The 20,840-nt window shown below is 46.3% G+C and overlaps 2 protein-coding genes across 2 annotated transcripts; both read right to left on the bottom strand.

The window, feature by feature from the left end:
- Positions 1 to 450: 450 nt before the first annotated feature.
- Positions 451 to 18,568, bottom strand: LOC133789997 (uncharacterized). Its single transcript, XM_062227616.1, has 3 exons — positions 18,362 to 18,568; positions 1,225 to 1,688; positions 451 to 1,138 (listed from the first exon to the last, which is right to left on the bottom strand). Exons 1-3 carry the CDS (start codon positions 18,375 to 18,377, stop codon positions 677 to 679), a joined length of 942 nt encoding a protein of 313 aa, XP_062083600.1. The 5' UTR covers positions 18,378 to 18,568; the 3' UTR covers positions 451 to 676.
- On the bottom strand, positions 11,974 to 18,344 carry LOC133789998 (uncharacterized). The gene is made up of 3 exons (XM_062227618.1): positions 18,221 to 18,344; positions 12,652 to 13,115; positions 11,974 to 12,564 (listed from the first exon to the last, which is right to left on the bottom strand). The coding sequence occupies exons 2-3, from the start codon at positions 13,108 to 13,110 to the stop codon at positions 12,094 to 12,096; spliced, it is 930 nt and encodes a 309-aa protein (XP_062083602.1). The 5' UTR covers positions 13,111 to 13,115; positions 18,221 to 18,344; the 3' UTR covers positions 11,974 to 12,093.
- Positions 18,569 to 20,840: the final 2,272 nt, after the last annotated feature.

The raw sequence follows: 20,840 nt of genomic DNA, 5'->3' as shown, positions 1-20,840 counted from the left end.
TGGATGTTGATCCTTGTCTACGGATCGTTGCTCTTCTTAAAGAGCTCGAGATATGGATAAGGGTTAACGCTAACTAAGTCCTATCCTGGTTTTAACCGGGTCATAAAACTTAGAAGTTGATTTAAATCTATTTCTCCTTGTTCTTCTTAAAGAGCATGAGATAAGGATAAAAGTTAACACGAACTAAGTTTTCTAAATAAGTTCCTGGTTTTAACTGGGTCACAAAACTTAGAAGTTCATATAAATCCATTTTTCGTTGGTCGAGATTTGGATAAAATTTAACACGAACTAAGTTTTCCAAATAAGCTCCTGGTTTTAACCGGGTCATAAAACTTAGAAGTTAATATAAATCCATTTTTCGTTGGTCGAGATATGGATAAAAGTTAACACGAACTAAGTTTTCTAAATAAGTTCCTGGTTTTAACTGGGTCATAAAACTTAGAAGTTGATGTAAATCTATTTATTGCTGCTCTTTTCAAAAGAGCTCGAGATAAAAATAGCAGTTAACACGAACTAAGTTTATCAAAAAGATATATATCGTAGCCAAAAGCATGAAAAAATATAAGTTAAAGGTGTAAAGAAAATTGTCTCGAGGTGAAAACACCTCATGCAAAGGTTACATACAAAAAAAAAGAGGGGAACTTAAAAATACTCAAAAGCAGAAAGAAAAAGCACCCTAGGCCCCGTCAGTCGACCCTTTGGAGGTCGTCGTTTCACCCTGCTCCACCGCGCCAGAGGTCTCTCCAGTTTCCGAAGGCGGCGCCTCCTTATCAAGGCGAGCTTGAAACTTCACCACCAAGTTCGCCCAAAGGTTCGGTGACATGAAGGAGAAGTCAGCCTCCGGGTTGAAAGCCCAGCAGTGATAGAACAGGTCCTGCAGGGACTGCTCCGATGTGGCCCGTTCGGCTTCCAGGGCGGCCTGGACCTCAGTCTTCGCCACCTCTAGGTCTGCCTGCGAGGTGGCAAGGGAGGTCTCGAGCTCCTGGACCTTCAGGCGGGTCTTCTCCAACTTGACCTTCGAGGTCGTCAGGGCATCCTTAGTTGCCTTAACCTTCTGAAGGGTGGCCTGGTGCTCGGTCCTCATGTCATCAAGCTGAATTCTGGCCCTGATGATGCTCCGGTGAAGGGCGACGACACCCTGCGAGGAATGGAAGATAAACTGGCTCAGAGGAAAAATAAGACGGAGTATAATGGTAAAAGCTTTAAAAGAATAGGGCAGCTTACCATTAGGGTCATGCTCATTGAAGAGTCCATAACGTCAACCGGGCTCATCGTCTCAATAGCCCGGAGTTCCTTCTCGGTGAACTTATAGATATGGCTAACGGCGTAGTTCGCCGATTCGTACACAGTTCCCCGGAAGGCCTCTGGGATCTTCTCCAGGTCCTGGGGGTTGACCGGGATGCGTACATCGGAGACCACCACAGATGGAGTCCCGAGCTCCGTCCCTGTGTCCTGGGTGACAGTTGGAGTTCGCTGAGGGGGCGGAGGCATTTGGCCTGCCCCGGCAGCAAGGAGAATCGCTCCCGCGTCCTGGGCTGGCGGGGTTCTCTCCTTCTCCTTTGCCAGGGACTTGGTGGAGGTCCCAGCAGTGTTCCTGGACCCCCGGAGCCTCTTCAGTCTTGGCCCGACTGCAGGGTTTCCCCCGAAGACTGCGCCTCGCAAGCTCCCCTCGGGCTGAGACATCTCTTCTGTCAAACAAAGAACATGGTTATTACAAGTTAACAATCATACAGAGGTAAAGGCAAAAGGTTAAAGCTAAAAAAGTATACGATTACTAAGGGAAACCCTACCCCCCGAGCTGGAAGAGCCTAAGACGATTATTTCCCGAACTGGCGCAAGTTCTGGGTCCGGTTCTGACTCGGGGCTAGATTCTTCTACATACTGCCTAAGCCCCGGAGCATAGATACCTCTCTGGAGTGAAGGCCAGGTGCGTAGGTTGGTCCCATACTCATCGAATAGGATCGACCTAAAAGCTAGGGTATTATCTACTACTACGGTGCCCCTAGGTCGGCTCTCTTGGTGATCCAGCACGAGCCGGTCGACACAATGGAGCAGAAGTGTGTTCAAGTCCGGATCGCTCCTGTGACGATGGACGATCTGCCTAGGATTGAACCTAGCCAGCCGGGGGTCTGCAGCGGACCTATCAAGACTCCTAAGCAAGTTAGAGTTACCTTGGTCAGAAGGACCCGCGGCTGCTCCAGATTGGATCCTCTCCTCGCCCATGCCCTGGGCGACGTCCAAAGTCCTCTTCCTGCTCCTCACGAGCGGAACTTCGTCACCCTTGTCCTCCTCGTCTTCATCGCCCGCCACCTCCTCCACGATGACAGGTCTGGTGTCCCGAGCTGGGGGCGGCCCCCGGGGCCTCTTCAGGTTCAAGGTCTGATTTGGAAAAATCAGCTTGCAGAACACCATCGTCTCGTCCGTCACGAGCGCGCGATAATCCTTCTCGCTGGGGGGCGAGCCCGCCAGCGTGCCATATTGGCCCCCGAGGGTCACAGACTTTTCGGTCCTCGCGAAGATGGCTGCAAGATTAGTTCGAGTCAGAGTGGAATATGGGAGGAGCTAAAATAACGCTTAAAAGGCAAGCTAAGGACGGGAGCACTTACGAGGACGATTGAAGTAGTGGTGCTCGCAGTTCTGGAACCCAGTTGACATGAAGAACTGGTCCTTGAAATCATTGGGATGGCTAGGCAGCTCGATGACCGCCGCCGTGTTGGGAAAACGGGTTAAATAGTAAAACTCGTCGCCTCGCCCCCGCTGGTCCGGGCTGGCTTTGAGGCAAAAGAAATATAAAATATCCGCAGGAGTGGGGACCTCCCACTCATGCTTCTGGAATAAGTACCTCAACCCTGCCAGCAGACGGTAGGAGTTGGGGGGGGAGCTGAAATGGGGCCAACCCCACAAAGTTCAAGAAATCAGCAAAGTACTGATCCAGGGGAAGGAAGGCCCCTGCCTTAAAGTGTTCCCCACTCCAGGCCGCGAACGATTCTTCGAGCGGCGAGCAGCTCCGCTCGCCCTTCGCAGCAGGACGGGCAATGACGGAGGCTTTCCCCAGCGCGATGTTGTGAGTGAGGAAGAGCTTGTTAATCTTCGCCTGATCAATTATCTTTGAGACGATTCTCTCCGCCTCAAAGAATGCGTCAGGGGCCACCTCGACCTCCTTTTCCACTGCTGGCCCGAAACGGGGGATCGGGGAGCTAGGCATCACCGCCTTTCCTTTTTCCTGCTGGGAGGCCGAGCTTCCAACGTTCTTCTGGGGGAGATTATTTTTTGGAGCCATCTGGTCGCCTAGCTAACAAAAGAAAACACTTTAGAAAAGGCGACCCAAGCAGGAGGAAGAAGCAATTATTATTAGCACGAGCTGAGGTAAGCCCAGCTCGTGGAGAGTGGAACCACGCGATTCAGTGAACACGTGCGTATGCTCCCAACAGATCCCAGATTACTCGGAATTCGTGTGTCAGGGGGTTCAGAATAGAATTCGCCTTGGGGGGAAAGTTTCAATAGGCAGAAAATTGCGAAACCGCTTATGAGGCGTGTTCCCTAAGCTACCTGGTTTTGCACCCAAAATTCCCAAAACTCCTACCTAGAAATTTTCCCCATAAAAAGTATCATGAAACCCATATTCTAAAGCGATTTCCTACAATAAATATACCCTAACCTAAAAAAGGTTGTCACCCTCCATATCCACAAAACCCAGAAAAAACCCTTGCATGCGGCTACAGTGAAATTTTTTACCTAAGCTACAGTAGCATGTTTTCGAAGTACGCAGGGTCAGGAAACTTACTGTGTATGATTGGGAAGTAAACGGGAGTGTTGCGTTGACAGGAGCTTCGTCGTTGTAGTAGCTTCCAAAGCTTAGGAGAAATCCGTGCGCCTGAGCTTCTTGAACGATGAAAATGGCAGCAACCGAGTCAACGGTTTCGCTCTTCTGGAATATGGAAAGGAAAGAAGAAAAGAGGTTTGAAGAATTTCGAGTGAAAGGGTGGCCCGTGCGTAGGGTGGCCACCCCCTTTTATATGCGTGGAGGATCACGTGTAGAAGGCTCTTGGATGGCCCTGATGAAGGATCCGAGACCTTCCACTCGAAATAAGAAACGACGGCTGGGCATAGGCTAGGCCATTAAATGCAGTTCTCGTGAGACGTACCGTCACCACCCACGATGTGCCACGTGTCAGGCACCTGCTTAAAGAGTGGAATGCGAAGAGTTGTGAGGAAGTCTAAAAGCCCATACTATGGTCTTATATATGACGTCATATACCACGAGCAGGAGCTTGGGGGGCAGATGTACGCCCTGATTTTCCCACGGGCTGATTAGCATGGTTAGTCCATAAACATCCCCCAGGTTAGAGATCCTGTCTTGAGGTCGTACCCCCTTAGCTCGATGAATCCTCAAGGACTCGCCAAGACTCCCAAGACTGGAGCAAGGAATCGAAAGGCCGAAGGTCGGGTCAGGTGCACAGCTCGTGGTACGAGCTGGATATGGAGGCCATGACCCCTTGTAAAGTCAACACACGCAAGATAAACGTGCATATATCTGACATCACGTGTCCGATATCTCCCTGACTTCTCGGACACGCTGCAGGAACGTGCATGTTCAGACACCCACGGCTGGGTTGGGCCGTGCGGCCCATTATCTCCTTATCTATCGATTTGACCATACTTATGTGTCAGGTTTAGGAATTAATCATGAATGTCACAGAGTTGATATGACAAATAAGAAGGTCACGGGATGACCTCCTTACCAACTTCCAGGTGCCTTCTCCTATAAAGATGGAGACCCTGGGAGTTGATAAGGGTTGGAAAAAAAATAGTCTCTGGAGAGATATACTTTGTAACAAAATACCCAGAATATATCAATAATATTGACTAGTGGAGTAGAAGGATTTTAACCTTCGAACCACTTAAAAACGTGTCTCGAGTCACCTATTTCATTCACTAAGATCTTATATCTGTTACGGTTCTATATTTGGCACTAATCCTCTTCTCTCTCTCTCTTAATTACCTGTTGGTGAAGAACCGCGTCAACATATAACAAACATAAACTTAAACAAAAACAAATAAATTATTTAATTAAAATAAGATATTTATTTGAAATTTATATAACATTAATATAAATTTAATAAAAAAATTAATAAATTCAATAAATAAAACTAAGCAAATGTGCATATTACATATTGCTTGTATCTAGTATTTTAAAATAGTTTATAAATAGGAGGTTGTACGCCCTGGTTTTCCCACGGGCTGTTTAGCAGGACGAGCCTCGGACTAAACATGATTTAGTCCGAGGCTCCCACAGGCCAGAGGCTCAATTTACAGGACGGGCCCTTTCTAGCTCGAGGGGGTCCTGTTTCCAGCTCGCACTTGTTGCACCAGGAGCTGGGAATAACATCCGGCGACCACGGACGGATAAGCTCGGGTTATGGATTGCTCCGGTAGCGAGCTTCTCAGGAAGCTCTGACCCTATGGGAAGTCAACACGCAAGATAAACGTGCATATTCCTTCCATCACGTGTCTGATATCCCCCTGACTTCTCGGACACGCAGCAGGAACGTGCGTATTCAGACACCCACGGACGAGTTGGGCCGTGCGGCCCATTATCTCCTTCCATACTGATTAGACCACACTTGTGTGTCAGGTTTAGGAATTAATCATGAATATCACAGACTTGATATGACAAATGGTAAGGTCACGGGATGACCTCCCTACCAACTTCCAGGTGCCTTCTCCTATAAATATGGAGACCCTGGGAGTTGATAGAGGTTGGCAAAAATAGTCTTTGAAGAACTATATACTTTGTAAACCAATTACCCAGAGAGTATCAATAATATTGACTAGTGGAGTAGAAGGATTTTAACCTTCGAACCACTTAAAAACGTGTCCCGAGTCACCTAGTTCTTTCCCCAAAGATTTCCTATCTGTGACGGTTCTACTTTTAGTACTAATCTCTTTCTCTTCTTCTCTTAATTATCTGTTGCCGAAGAACCGCGTCAACAGTTTGGTGCTTTCATTGAGAGCAAGTCCGATTAGTACTACCACAAGCATACAACTATGGTGACCACTCGATCCAAACATGGCAACGAGACAGAACAGCATGATGGGCAGGAGGCCCGCCATGTTGCCCTCCCCGATGAGCAAGTTCCTGAAGTCCAGCAGAGGCCAGGAAAGCAGCCGGCCGGCCAAGACGACACTGGTAGTTCGGCGCCCCGACCGCCTAATCCGAATCCATGTTATTACACTGCGGTGGAGATGGAGAGTGCTCAGCTGAGGAGCCAGCTAGCAGCAGCAGGTCAGCAAATCCAGGATATTCTGAGTCGACTACCCCCTCTCACAACCAACGGTAACGTTGGAGAGCGGCAAGGCGAGGCTCCTAAGTCTCGCCGGAGTAATCGATCCAGGCATAGCCATTCGGGTAGACTCCCTGCAGCCAACTCCACCCCTTCACCACACCATCAAGAGGCGAACTTCAGGGAAATGCCTCAGACCGAACAGCAGCAGTACAGCCGTTCGGTTAGGACGTCAACCCCTAGCTCTCAGCCTTCCTCGAGGACGCCCAGAAGAGATCGAGGAAGTTCCCAAAGGAGGGCCGAGGGGATCCGGAGACGTCAGCCCATCCCCGAAGAACGTCCAGTTCCTCGTCCAGCTCGCCCAGTGCGAAACCAGCAAGCTGGCAGGGCCGAGAGGCCCCCACCAAATTTAGTCCGTCCGGACGGCACTAGGATCGCCTCTCCGGTCAGGCATCCTCCTTCTCCCATCAGATACCCGTCTCCTCAGCCCGTCCGAGACATCCCGACCTACGAAAATAGTAGGAGAGACCCGCCATCGGCCGGGCCTTCCCGGCGCAGCAGGGTGCCGGGGGAAGGAAAAGGCCGGAGCCAATAAAACACCCTAAGGGAAAGAGAGACGCTTCCAAATTCTGCCGTTTTCATAACGACGTCGGGCACAATACCGACGACTGCAGGCACCTCAAAGATGAAATCGAGACTCTCATCCGAGCAGGTCCGTTGGCGCAATACTCGCGGAACAGGGTCCCGACAAGTCGACCCGCTCCGGAGATCCCAGCCAGTCAACCTGGACCTCGGGTAGATCAGGACGTCCTTCCCCCCGTGGTCGAGGGAGAGATTTCCACCATCTCTGGAGGACCACACATGGCTGGCACGAGCAAAGGCGCCCAGAAGAGGTATGTGAATGAGTTGAAGGCCCACAATGGAGCGGAGTTCGTCCCGGAACAGCGTCAATCAAAACAACAAAGATTAGAGAAACAACCGATCACTTTCACGGAGGAAGACGCGAGCCATGTCCAATTCCCTCATAACGATCCCTTGGTCGTAGCAGTCTAGCTCGCCAACCGGAGAGTAAGGAGAGTGTTAGTGGACAATGGGAGCTCGGTGAACCTCCTATTCCGGTCCACCTTAGAAAAAATGGGTCTGACCGTCTCCGAGCTGAAGGCAACCTCGATGATGCTATATGGTTTTTCAGGGGAAGGATCAGCAGCGATAGGGACGATTGAGCTAGTGATCACCCTTGGAGACGAGTCCCGAACCGTGTCCAAACTACTCGAATTCGTAGTCATTGACTGCTCCGCTGCTTACAACGCCATTTTGGGCCGACCTACGCTCATTGCTTTCGAGAGTATCACTTCCGTCCGGCACCTCGCCATGAAATTTCCTACTCCGACAGGGATCTGCACTATCAAGGGCGATCAACTCGCTGCCAGGGAATGCTACAGCATTTCCATGAAGGGAAAATCTAAACCCGGGCAGGTGACGATGGCCATTCAGGATGAAGAGGAATCTCAGGGACCCAAGGCGGCTCCTGAGATTGAAAAACCTCGGGTTTCCGAAGACGAAAAGCTCGCCCTAAGTGAGGACATTGACCCCCGAGTAGGCGAGGACAGGTCCGAGCTCCAAGCTATTGAAGAGCTCGAGGAGGTAGGCATCGATGAACAAAACCCGTCATGGACGGTTAAGCTCGGAAAGAACCTCTGCGATAGAAGAAAGGCAGAACTGACTGCGTTTCTGCGGAAAAACCTGGACGTATTCGCATGGTCGCACGAGGACATGATAGGGATCAGTCCGAGCGTAATCATGCACACGCTCCACCTAGACAAAAGCGTCCATGCCAAGTCTCAAAAGCAGAGGCGTTTAGGGACAACCCGAGCCGAAGCCCTTGAAGAAGAAGTAGCCCGGCTCAAAAAATGTGGCTTTATCCGCGAAGCCAGATTTCCCATTTGGGTTGCCAATCCCGTGTTAGTTCCAAAGCCCAATGGGAAGTGGCGGACCTATATCGACTTTTCCGACCTGAATAAAGCCTGCCCCAAGGATTGCTTTCCATTACCGAGGATCGATCAACTGGTGGATGCCACGGCGGGGCACGAGCTCATGTCCTTCATGGACGCGTACTCGGGCTACAATCAGATCGCGATGAATCCAACAGACCAGGATCATACCAGCTTCATGACCCCGACTAATGTCTATTGCTATAAGGTCATGCCGTTCGGTCTTAAGAATGCCGGGGCTACCTACCAAAGGCTGGTAAATAGAATGTTCGCGGACCAGATCGGGAAAAACATGGAAGTGTACGTCGATGATATGCTTGTCAAGTCAAAGATTGCCAGCAACCACGTCACCGATCTGGAAGAATGCTTTAGCATACTGCGAGAATATGGCATGAGGCTCAATCCTCAGAAGTGCACTTTCGGTGTCGCATCGAGGAAATTCTTGGGTTTCATAGTCAATACCTGAGGAATCGAGGCAAACCCCGACAAGATCAGGTCACTGCTTGAGCTTCCTTCCCCCAGGTCGCGGAAAGATGTCCAAGGCCTCACAGGAAGAGTGGCAGCACTGAACCGGTTCATTTCCAAATCGACCGACAAGTGTTTGCCCTTCTACAACCTGCTCCGGGGAAACAAGAAGTTCGAATGGACAGTAGAGTGTGAAAGCGCATTCCTCGACCTAAAATTGCACCTGGCTGAGCCGCCTGTGCTGTCAAAGCCCAAGGTAGGAGAACCTCTTTTCCTCTACATGGCCGTCACTGAGGACGCAACTAGTGCTGTTCTGGTGCGAGAAGAGGACCAGGCTCAGAAACCGGTTTATTACATCAGCAAGAGACTCCTCGGGGCTGAGTCAAGGTACCCATTGATGGAAAAAATGGCGTTCTGCCTAATCACGGCCTCGCGAAAACTCAGACCATACTTCCAGTCCCACTCTGTACACGTCATGACCGATCAGCCTTTAAGGCAGGTTTTGCAAAAGCCTGAAGCCTCGGGACGCTTGCTGAAGTGGGCGGTCGAACTCAGTCAGTTCGAGATTTTCTATACTCCCCGAACTACCATAAAAAGTCAAAGCCTTGGCCGACTTCGTGGCAGAATGCGCGGGATTCCATGAGATCCCATCAGAAGACTCACCTCAGGTCGCCTCCTCAAGTTCATCGTGGAAGATCTTCGTTGATGGCTCATCTAACGAGAACGGCTCCGGGGCCGGAATCATTCTGATATCCCCAGAGGGGCATAGATTCCACTCGGCGCTAAGGTTTGGATTCAAGGCGTCTAACAACGAGGCAGAGTACGAAGCCTTGTTAGCTGGACTTAGGATAGCTAGTGAGCTAAAGGCAAGCTCTGTCCAATGCTTCAGCGACTCCCAGCTCGTGGTGAATCAGGTTCTAGGCGAGTATCAGGCGCGGGGTCCCAAGATGGCCTCCTATTTGGCTAAGGTAAAATCTGAACTGTCTGCGTTTGGGCAAGGGTCGATCGAACAGATACCTCGGGAGCAGAATGCCAACGCAGATGCTCTCGCCAAGCTCGCCACCTCGGGAGAGACAGAAACCCTGGGGTTGGTGCCAGTTGAGTTCTTGGAGAAACCCAGCATAGACGGAGATCGAGCAGATATTGAAATGATTGACATCAGGCCGACCTGGATGACTCCCATTGTTGAGTACCTCGTCGAGGGCAAGTTACCCGAAGGGCGCAACGACGCATGACGAGTCCTTTATCAAGCTCCGAGGTATACGCTAGTCGAGGGGGTGTTGTACCGACGTGGGCATTCCTTACCTCTCCTCCGGTGCGTTCTTCCAAGTGAAGCGAAGGCCTTCCTGCAAGAAGTTCATGACGGGTTCTGCGGAGATCACGCTGGGGGGCAAAGCCTGGCCTTGAAGATCCTTCGGCAGGGTTATTACTGGCCGACTCTGTCCAAAGACTCGATCTCATATGTAAAAAAGTGCGACAAGTGTCAGCGGTTCGCCGCGGTTGCGCGAGCTCCTCCGACCGAGCTAAAAATGATTTTGTCTCCCTGACCCTTCGCCATTTGGGGGATAGATCTAATAGGCGCCCTGCCCACCGGAAAGGGCGGGGTCCGTTACGCCGTGGTAGCCATTGACTACTTCACCAAGTGGGTCGAAGCAGAGCCGTTGGCGAAAATAACATCGAAAAAGGTGCTAGACTTCGTGGTTAAAAGCATCATATGTCCATTTGGCCTACCCAAAAAGATCGTCTCCGACAATGGCACTCAATTTGACAGCGATCTGTTCACCGAATTTTGCGAAAGGCACGGAATTGTGAAAAGCTTCTCGTCCGTGGCCTATCCCCAGGCGAACGGCCAGGTCGAGGCTGTCAATAAAACTCTGAAGGCAAGCCTCAAGAAGAGGCTAGATGAGGCAAAGGGGATCTGGCCAGAACAGCTCCCCCAAGTTCTGTGGGCCTATAGGACCTCACATCGGACTCCCACGGGTCACACTCCTTTCTCCCTAACCTTTGGAAGTGAAGCAATCCTCCCCGTGGAAGTGAAGGTCCTGTCACACAGGGTCTGGTCCTACGACCAAGACGGGAACCACGAGCTCCTATGCCACTCCTTAGACTTGGTGGATGAAAGGCGAGAGGATTCACAACTCCAGCTCGCCCATTATCAACAGAAAATCACTCGCTACTTCAACACTAAGGTCAAAAGACGTGCCTTTAGCGTCGGTGATTTGGTCTTGAGGAGAGTTTTCCTGGCCGGGAAAGATCCCAAAGATGGGGTTTTGGGACCAAGCTGGGAAGGACCATACCAGGTCATCGAAGTCATCAAAGAGGGAACTTATAAGTTAGCTCGACTTGGTGGAGGGGCGGTCCCGCGGACTTGGAATGCTATCCACCTAAAGAAATATTACCAATGAGCCATTTGTAAGACCTAGAAGGCCACCTTCCATGTATAAATAAAAATCAAATGTTTCTCGTTATTTGCAAGTGTAATTTTAAAGTAACAACGAAAGACCCTTTCCCAGTTACTTGGGGGGCATATGGTACCTGGATATAACCAGGTCTCCTTAACGACTTAGGTGTTAATTTTTATCTACGGATAAGAGTTATCACAAACTAAGTCCTATCCTGGTCTTAACCAGGTCACAAAACTTAGAAGCTTAACTAAAATTTGTTGACCGTGGTTCTTCTTTAAAGAGCCCGGGATACGGATAAAAGTTGACGCGAACTAAGTTTTTCAAAATAAGTTCCTGGTCTTAACCAGGTCGCAAAACTTAGAAGCTTAACTAAAATTTGTTGACCGTGGTTCTTCTTTAAAGAGCCCGGGATACGGATAAAAGTTGACGCGAACTAAGTTTTTCAAAATAAGTTCCTGGTCTTAACCAGGTCACAAAACTTAGAAGTTAACTAAAATTTGTTGACCGTGGTTCTTCTTTAAAGAGCCCGAGATACGGATAAAAGTTGACGCGAACTAAGTTTTTCAAAATAAGTTCCTGGTCTTAACCAGGTCACAAAACTTAGAAGTTAACTAAAATTTGTTGACCGTGGTTCTTCTTTAAAGAGCCCGGGATACGGATAAAAGTTGACGCGAACTAAGTTTTTCAAAATAAGTTCCTGGTCTTAACCAGGTCAGAAAACTTAGAAGTGAACTAAAATTTTTTGAACGCGGATCTTCTTTAAAGAGCCCGGGATACGGATAAAGTTAACTCGAACTAAGTTCATAAAAATAAAGAGATGAATTGTAACCAAATGCATAAAAATATATATGTCAAACTGGCTGAGCAAATTGTCTCGAGGCGGAAACGCCTCACGAAAAAAAGAGAATTACAATAGAAAGAGTTCAAAATACTTAAACGAGAAGTGTCCTAAGCCCCATCAGTTGGCCCTTTGGAGGTCGCGGTCTCATCCTGCTCCGCCGCGACAGAGGCCTCTCCAGTCTCTGATGGAGGAACCTCCTTATTTAGGCGGGCTTGGAGCTGCGGCAACAAGAATGCCCAGAGGTCCGGCGGCATGAAAGAAAAGTCCGCGTCCGGATTGTGGGACCAGCAGTGATAGAAAAGGTCTTGTAAGGACTGCTCCGAGACGACCCGCTCGGCTTTCAGGGCGGCCTGGGAGGCCTGGGCTTCGGCCTTCGCCACCTCAAGATCTGTCCGCGATGCGGCCAGGGAGTTTTTAAGCTCTTGGTTTTCGGAGCGGATCTTCTCTAGCTCGGCTTTAGAGGCCGCCAGCGCGTCTCTTGCCTCCTGAGACTCCTGGAGGGCGGTCTGGCGATCAGCTTCCAAACCCTCGAGCTGGGCCTTGGTCCTAACAATGCCTCTGTACGCGGCAGCAATGCCCTGCAAGAAAAGAATGATAAATTAACAAACTGGAAGGAGAAAGGCGGCGTGTGAGTGTTAAATCCTTAAAAGAAGGGGGCACTTTACCGTTAAGGTCATGTCCATCGCAGACTCTACAACTCGGACCGGGCTCGTTGTTTCGATGGCCCGGAGCTCCTTCTCCCTGATATTGTAGAAATGGTTGACGGCGTAGCTAGCCGACTCATACACCGTACCCCGGAATGCTTCGGGAATCTTCTCCAAGGCCCGGGGGTCGACCGAGATACGCACATCTGGGGCTGCCGCCGCCAGATTCCCGACCTCTATTACCCCGTCCTGGGCGGCTAGTGGAGATCGTTGGGGTGGCGGGTGCATGAGCCCTGTCCTGGCAACAGGGAGGTTCGCCCCCGCGACCTGGGATGGCGGGGCTTTCTCCTTCTCCTTAGCCGGAGATTTGGTGGAGGCCCCAGCCGAGCTCTTGGACTCGCGGAGCCTCTTTAACCTCGGCCCTGCTGGGGGATTCCCACCAAAGACAACGCCCCGCAGACTATTCCCGGGCTGAGACATCTCTTCTGCTAAGAACAAAAAACATGGTCATTAGAAGGTAGCAATCATGCAGAAATAAAGACAAAAGGTTCAAAGGCAATAAGAAAGCAAATACTAAGGGAGCCCTACCCCCCGAGCTGGAAGAGCCTAGGACGATTATCTCGCGAACTGGCGAAGGTTCTAGGTCCGGTTCTGACTCGGGGCTGGACTCTTCTACGTACTGCCTAATCCCCGGAGCATAGATGCCCCCCTGGAGCGCAGGCCACGTGCGTAAGTTGGTCCCGTACTCCTCAAAGAGGACCGACCTAAAGGCTAGGGTATTATCTACTACTACGGTACCCTTAGGCCGACTCTCTTGGTTGTCCAGCACGAGCTGGTCAACGCAATGGAGCAAGAGCGTGTCCAGGTCCGGATTCCTTGAGTGACGATGGACGAGCTGCCTAGGGTTGAACCTAACCAGCCGGGGGTCTGCAGTGGCCCTATCTACGTTCTTAAATAAGTAAGAGTTACCTTGACCGGAAGGACCCGCGGCTGCTCCGGATTGGGCCCTCTCCTCGCTCATCCCCTGGGCGACCTCCAAGGTCCTCTTCCTGTTCATCACCAGAGGAACTTCCTCACCTTCTTCCTCGCCTTCGTCGTCTGCGACCTCCTCCGCGACGATCGGTCTGTTGTCGCGAGCTGGGGGAGGCCCCCGGGGACTTTTCAAATTCAAAGTCTGATTTGGGAAAATCAGCTTGCAGAATACCATCATCTCGTCCGTTACGAGCGCGCGGTAGTCTTTCTCACTGGGGGGCAAGCTCGCCAGTGTATCGTATTGACCCCCGAGGGTCACAAACTTTTCGGTCCTCGCGTAGATGGCTGCAAGGTTGGTTGAAGTCAGAAGTGGAATAAGGGAAGAGCTAAAATAAGATAACCTTTAAAAGGCGAGCTAAATCAAGGATCACTTACGAGGACGGTTGAAATAGTGATGATCGCAGTTTCGGAACCCAGTTGACATGAAAAACTGGTCTTTGAAGTCGTTTGGATGGCTCGGCAGCTCGATCACTGCTGCTGTGTTAGGGAAGCGGGTTAAGTAATAGAACCCGTCGCCTTGCCCCCGCTGGTCCGGGCTGGCTTTGAGGCAAAAGAAATATAGAATATCAGCAGGAGTGGGGACCTCCCACTCATGCTTTTGGAACAAATACCTCAATCCCGCCAGCAGACGGTATGAGTTGGGGGGGAGCTGAAATGGGGCCAACCCCACATAGTTCAGAAAATCAGCAAAATACTGATCCAGGGGGAGGAAGGCCCCTGCCTTGAAGTGTTCACCACTCCAGGCCGCGAACGACTCGTCGAGCGCCGTGCAGCTCCGCTCCCCATCCGCAGCAGGTCGGGCGATCACGGAGGCCACCCCCAGGGGAATGTTGTGGTTGAGGAAGATTTTGGTGATCTTTGCCTGGTTGGTTATCTTCGAGACGATTCTCTCCGCCTCGAAAAACGCGTCAGGGGCCACCTCGGCTTGCTTCTCCACCGCCGGCCCAAAGTGAGGAATTGGCGAGCTGGTCACCACCGGCTTTCCTTTATCCTGCTGGGAGGACGAACTTCCCACATTCTTCTGTGGCAGATTTCTCTTTGGAGCCATCTGGTCGCCTATCGAACAAAAGAAAACACTTTAGAAAAGGCGACCCAAGCAGGAGAGTGAAGCAAGTATTAAGTACACGAGCTGGGGTAAGCCCAGCCCGTGGAGAGTGGTGCCACGCGTTCCAAGGAACACGCGCCTATGCCCTCAACAGATCCCAGATTACTCGGAATTCGTGTGTCAGAGGGCTCAGAGTAAAAAATTGCCTTGGGGGGAAAGTTTCAACAGGCAAGGCGTGGCAAAACCGCTTTTAAGGCGTATTCCCTAAGCTACCCGATTTTTGCACCCAAAATTCCTAAGGATCCTACCCAGAAATTGTTCCTAAGAAAGAACCATGGAACCCATATTCTAAGACGATGTCCCATGGCAAGTGTGCCCTAATCTAAGAAGGGTTGTCACCCTCCATATCCGCGCGACCCAGAAAACCTCTGCATGTGGCTACAGTAAATTTTTTTACCTAAGCTACAGTGGCATGCTTTCAAAATTAAACAGGGACAGAAGACTTACAGTATATGGTTAGATGGTGAGCGAGGTTGCTGCGCTGGTAGGAGCTTCGTTGGCACAGTGGTCTCCAAGGCTTTGAAGGAACTCGTACGCTTAAGCTTCGTGAACGGAGAAGATGAGAGCAATGGAAATGAGGGTTTTGTTCTTCGGAAGGTCAAAGAGAAAAGAAGGAAATTTGAGAGGTTTTGAATGGTAAGGTGGCCCGTGCGTGGGATGACCACCCCCCTTTTATACAAGGGAAGGATCACGTGTAAAAGGCCCTTGGGAGACCCTCCACTCGAAATGTGAAACGACGGCTGGACAGTAGGCTAGGCCATTTAATGCGGTTCTCGTAGAGTGTACCGTCGCCACCCACGGCGTTCCACGTATCAGACGCCTGCGAAAAGCATGGAATACGAAGGGTTGTGGGAGAAGTCTAAAAGCCCCTACTGTGGTCTCCCATATCTGACGCCATGGACCACGAGCAGGAGCTTGGGGGGCAGGTGTACGCCCTGGTTTTCCCACAGGCTGTTTAGCAGGACGAGCCTCGGACTAAACATGATTTAGTCCGAGGGTCCCACAGGCCAGAGGCTCTATTTCCAGGACGGGCCCTTTCTAGCTCGAGGGGGTCCTGTTTCCAGCTCGCACTTGTTGCACCAGGAGCTGGGAATAACATCCGGCGACCACGGACGGATAAGCTCGGGTTATGGATTGCTCCGGTAGCGAGCTTCTCAGGAAGCTCTGACCCTATGGGAAGTCAAAACGCAAGATAAACGTGCATATTCCTGCCATCACGTGTCCGATATCCCCCTGACTTCTCGGACACGCAGCAAGAACGTGCGTATTCAGACACCCACGGACGAGTTGGGCCGTGCGGCCCATTATCTCCTTCCATACTGATTAGACCACACTTGTGTGTCAGGTTTAGGAATTAATCATGAATATCACAGACTTGATATGACAAATGGTAAGGTCACGGGATGACCTCCCTACCAACTTCCAGGTGCCTTCTCCTATAAATATGGAGACCCTGGGAGTTGATAGAGGTTGGAAAAAATAGTCTTTGAAGAACTATATACTTTGTAAACCAATTACCCAGAGAGTATCAATAATATTGACTAGTGGAGTAGAAGGATTTTAACCTTCGAACCACTTAAAAACGTGTCCCGAGTCACCTAGTTCTTTCCCCAAAGATTTCCTATCTGTGACGGTTCTACTTTTAGTACTAATCTCTTTCTCTTCTTCTCTTAATTATCTGTTGCCGAAGAACCGCGTCAACAGAGGTCTTTGGGTAAGGGAGCCCTATTCATGAACCCGGTCTACCTTAACACGACCAATATATGCATTTATCTAATAAAATAATATCAAACTTCGCAACTAATGTCTATAACTTATTTGTTTAGATGTGTTTTGTCATTGTATGCCCTGATTTTCATACGGGCTGAGCTGCGGCCTAATCATGATTACCTCGTGAATATCCCCAAAACCGGAGCTTCCGTCATAAGATCATACCTCCTTAGCTCGAGGTAACCCAAGGGTTCGCCAAGATTGCCTAAGACTTGAGTCCGGACTCTGAAGGCCGAAGGTCGAGTCAGGTATCCAGCTCGCGGAACGAGCTGGATTTGGAGGCTATGACTCTTTGTAAAGTCAACACACGCAAGGTAAACGTGCATATATCAGACATCATGTGTCTGATATGCCCCTGACTTCTCGGACACGCAGCAGGAACGTGCATCTTCAGACACCCACGACTGGGTTGGGCCGTGCGGCCCATTATCTCCTTACCTATTGATTTGACCACACTTATGTGTCAGATTTAGGAATTAATCATGAATGTCACAGAGTTGATATGATAGGTAAGAAGGTCACGAGATGACCTTCTTACCAACTCCCAGGTGCCTTCTCCTATAAATATGGAGACCCTGGGAGTAAATAAAGGTTGGATGATCTCTTGTAAGAAATACCCTGTAATCAAATACCCAGTATATAGCAATAATACTGACTAGTGGAGTAGAAAGATTTTAACCTTTGAACCACTTAAAAAACGTATCCTTAGTCACATTTTCATTTCTAAGATCATATATCTGTTTCGGTTCAACATTAGCACTAATCCATTTCTCTTCTTTTCTTAATTACCCGTTGGCGAAGAATCGCGTCAACAGTCATCATCAACTCCAAATAAAAAAAATTAGGCTTAATATAAATTTGAATAATAAAACCACAATAAATAACAAAAGAATTTTTTACGTGTTTCAGTATTTAAAATCCAACTAGTAGTCTACGAATTTATATTACTTTAGAGGTTTTTTCTAGAGTTTAAAGCACAAAGCTATTTTTCTAGAGTTTTAGTAAGTAAAACTACCATCTCACCTTTTGGTACATCAACCTTCTGTATTTATAGGACATGTAATTTTTAGGATTTTCCTCCCAAAATAAACGATTATAATTTCCCCTTATGCAATCAAATACATTCAATACCATATGTTTGATAGATAATTTACAAGGATGTATATCTTCTAATTATAGTAATTATCCTAAATTTTGCGGGATTGTGATGCACGTTATTTTGGAATAACAACATAGGCGAACTCAATAAAGGCGAACTAGACTATCTACATATATAAGCGCGTTGATGTACAAAGCACACTTCAGGTTTCTTTTCTCTAGCTCGATTTAGATCCGAGCTTGATAACGACAACCTTTGATGGTTGACTCTTGTGGAATAGTAACTTGTAGTTTGCATTGAGTCTAAGTTTGTCTGAGGGAAGATGCACTCGATCTTTTTATCTTTATTCTTTATGATAGAAGAAACACACGAGCTAAAATTATGTACTTGGAGCTAATCAACTTAGTTTGAATTTCAAGGTACAATACTCAAGGCCGGCCCTGGGCACAGGTAGGCTAGGCCTGTGCCTAGGCCCCCAATTAAAATTGTCCAATTTTTTTTTTTTAAAATATCATTATTTCTATACAAAAAGGTACCCAATTTTTAAAAATATCAAAAAAAGAAAAAGGAAAAAACCAACATACCCGGAGGGTAATCTCACAAGCAAGCACGGACCAAAGGCAATCTTGTAACACAAAGAATATGTATGTTTTTTAAGAATGATAGAAATTGTGCATTAAGAAAAAGAAAAAGAAAAAGAAAATGAAAGGCGACTTCTTACATACGTTTACATACATGCATCCGTTTGTGCTCCCTTCTTTTATGGCTTTAGAAGATTGCAAGAACAAGCACCTTATCCATGGACAAGGCAAGGCGACTTGATTGAGAAAATTCAAAATAAAATTAAAAATTTGTGAAGAAGAAGAAGAAGAATGGTTTAACAAGTAATGTAATGGTTTAATGGTTTAACAAGCAATGTAATGGTTTTGGATATTTCGATTTGCTACTAGATTAAAAAATAATAATAAAAAAGGAACAATGTTGAAGAACTAGTATAAAAAAAAGAGTTGTACTGCATTGTAGTACTTGGTGTGACTGTACGTACCGAAATATTTTGGAGGTGTACCAACTGTACTTTTGAAGAGATGGGAATGTAGACCTTTGATAAACAACATTTCTCTGCTTAATTCCAATTCAAGCATAAAAGAAAAATATTTTTCTATATTAATTTCAAGATTGGATTGTATATAAGGTATGAAAAACTTTGAGCATATCCAACGCAGACAACCATAGAAGTTGCTTTTCAAAATTATATATTAATTTTTTATTAAAAGTAGCCAATTACATTTTTTTTAAAACAATGAGCAACGTTGCCAAACTGTGGCAATTTTGCTAAAAAGCTACTAAAATTCTACATAGAGACTCATTTGTCAGTAAGCTCTATGTAAGACAACTCCCATTGGAGATACTCTTAGAGGAATAATCAATTTTTTTTATTATTTGGTATAAAAAATAAAGAAAAGAAAGGAATGATAAATTTACGTTAGTATATTTACTATATTATGCACACTTTTTTATTCCCACCATTTAATACTATTTACCCTATTCTTAATTTCACAATCCCTCTTAGTAAGGTATGTAGGACTAATTTTTGTGGGGATAGGTGGATTTGCAATCCATCACTCTCCCTCCCTTGCCTCTTTCTACTCTAACAAATAAATGTGAGTTAAGAATTGTTTAGTCTAATACACAATCTTCATCCATCCTTCTAACCTATCTTACCAAACGAATTGCTAATCAGCCAACTTTCGTATGCTTTATGCTTTCTGAAGGAATGGAAATTCCACTTTTACAAATATACAGAATGTGTTTCATACATATATCCTACTTGCGTTTAGCTTATTAATTAGCAAAGGGAAATTTTATATTCTATGCCTACAAATTAGTGAAATTTTTTAATATGTCAACATAAGTTATTATTATAAATATATGACAATTTTAATATTGTGGACAAAATTACCCATAACATTCAAGCACTTATTTTCTCTTTCTGTTTCACTACAAAAATAAATGACTTTTAGCTACAAATTTTTTAGCTACCAAATATTATTGGTAGCAATTAGTTATATTTTGCTACTAAATTATGGTAGCCAAATGATTTAGTTGCTAATTCTAAAATAATAAGACTAATTAGTTCTACTACCAAAATTATTAGTAGCTAATTTATAATTTTAACTACCAATTTTCTTTTAGTAGCTAAATCTATGTATTATTTGCTACCATTTTATTTTGGTAGCAAAGAAAAAACATTTAGCTACTAATTTTTTGGTAGCTAAAAATAAAATTTCAATCATTTTATTTTGCAAAATTTAGCTACTAATTATTTTGTAGCAAAAATATTATCTCAACCAACCAATATATTTACTCATTAAATTATTAATTTATATTCGTATAAAATAAATAATATTATTAATAATATGTATAAAATAAATAAAATAATATTCAATATATATTAATATTAATATAAAAACAAATATATATATCCTAATATAACATAACCAACCACGTTTCTCACTACTTTTAAAACTGTCCATTATTTCTCTCTCCCTACTATAACTCACGACTAACATAGATACATATCTAGTATATATATTTATATATATGACCGTACATACACAATCGGATAGTGATCATTCCTAACTTTGGAGCACAAAATAATTTGGAGCAAAAGAATCACACTAGTTCTCTCTCTGGTATGTATAATTTATCTGCCTGCAACATATCTCCTCTCCCTCTCTCTCGTATATTTATATGGGATACTTTAGTTATTTGATTTTGTCATTAATATTTTGTTCTTTCTCGTTTTTCTCTTTTACAGATTTTGTAGAGATTGAAGATTAGAAGACATTAATTGTTCTACACTTACGAGAAAATCCTATCCCATTTACCATTTTGTAATTTTTTATTAGTCAAACAATCTTAGCTTGCATATTGAATGTATATAAATTTGTATACAATAAATATTTATCTTAATTTTATATTTAATGTTAATATTTTTCATGATATTTTATTATTTATATATTAAAATAATTAATCAATTACAATGGATTTGTTGCAAAAATAAGAAAAATATAATATATAATAGATTTTACCAAATAAAAGACTTTTCCATTTGCTAGTGAACATTATTACATTAACTTAAAATATTTTGCTACCAAATTATACAACTAAATCTTACTACAAATCATTCTGTCATTCATAATT

Source organism: Humulus lupulus, chromosome 7 (genome assembly GCF_963169125.1).
Source record: "Humulus lupulus chromosome 7, drHumLupu1.1, whole genome shotgun sequence".
In the NCBI taxonomy this organism is placed as follows: Eukaryota; Viridiplantae; Streptophyta; class Magnoliopsida; order Rosales; family Cannabaceae; genus Humulus; species Humulus lupulus.
The sequence above is the reverse complement of the archived record's forward strand: the minus strand, read 5'-3'. Positions and strand labels throughout refer to the sequence as shown.

Excerpts from the sequence above, each read along its gene's own strand:
- LOC133789998 (XM_062227618.1), bottom strand. The coding sequence starts at position 13,110 with ATGTCTCAGCCCGGGAATAGTCTGCGGGGCGTTGTCTTTGGTGGGAAT. Across the intron at positions 12,565-12,651 it reads CGATGGACATGACCTTAACG|GGCATTGCTGCCGCGTACAG; the intron begins GTAAAGTGCCCC and ends CTTTTCTTGCAG.
- LOC133789997 (XM_062227616.1), bottom strand. Across the intron at positions 1,139-1,224 it reads CAATGAGCATGACCCTAATG|GGTGTCGTCGCCCTTCACCG; the intron begins GTAAGCTGCCCT and ends CATTCCTCGCAG.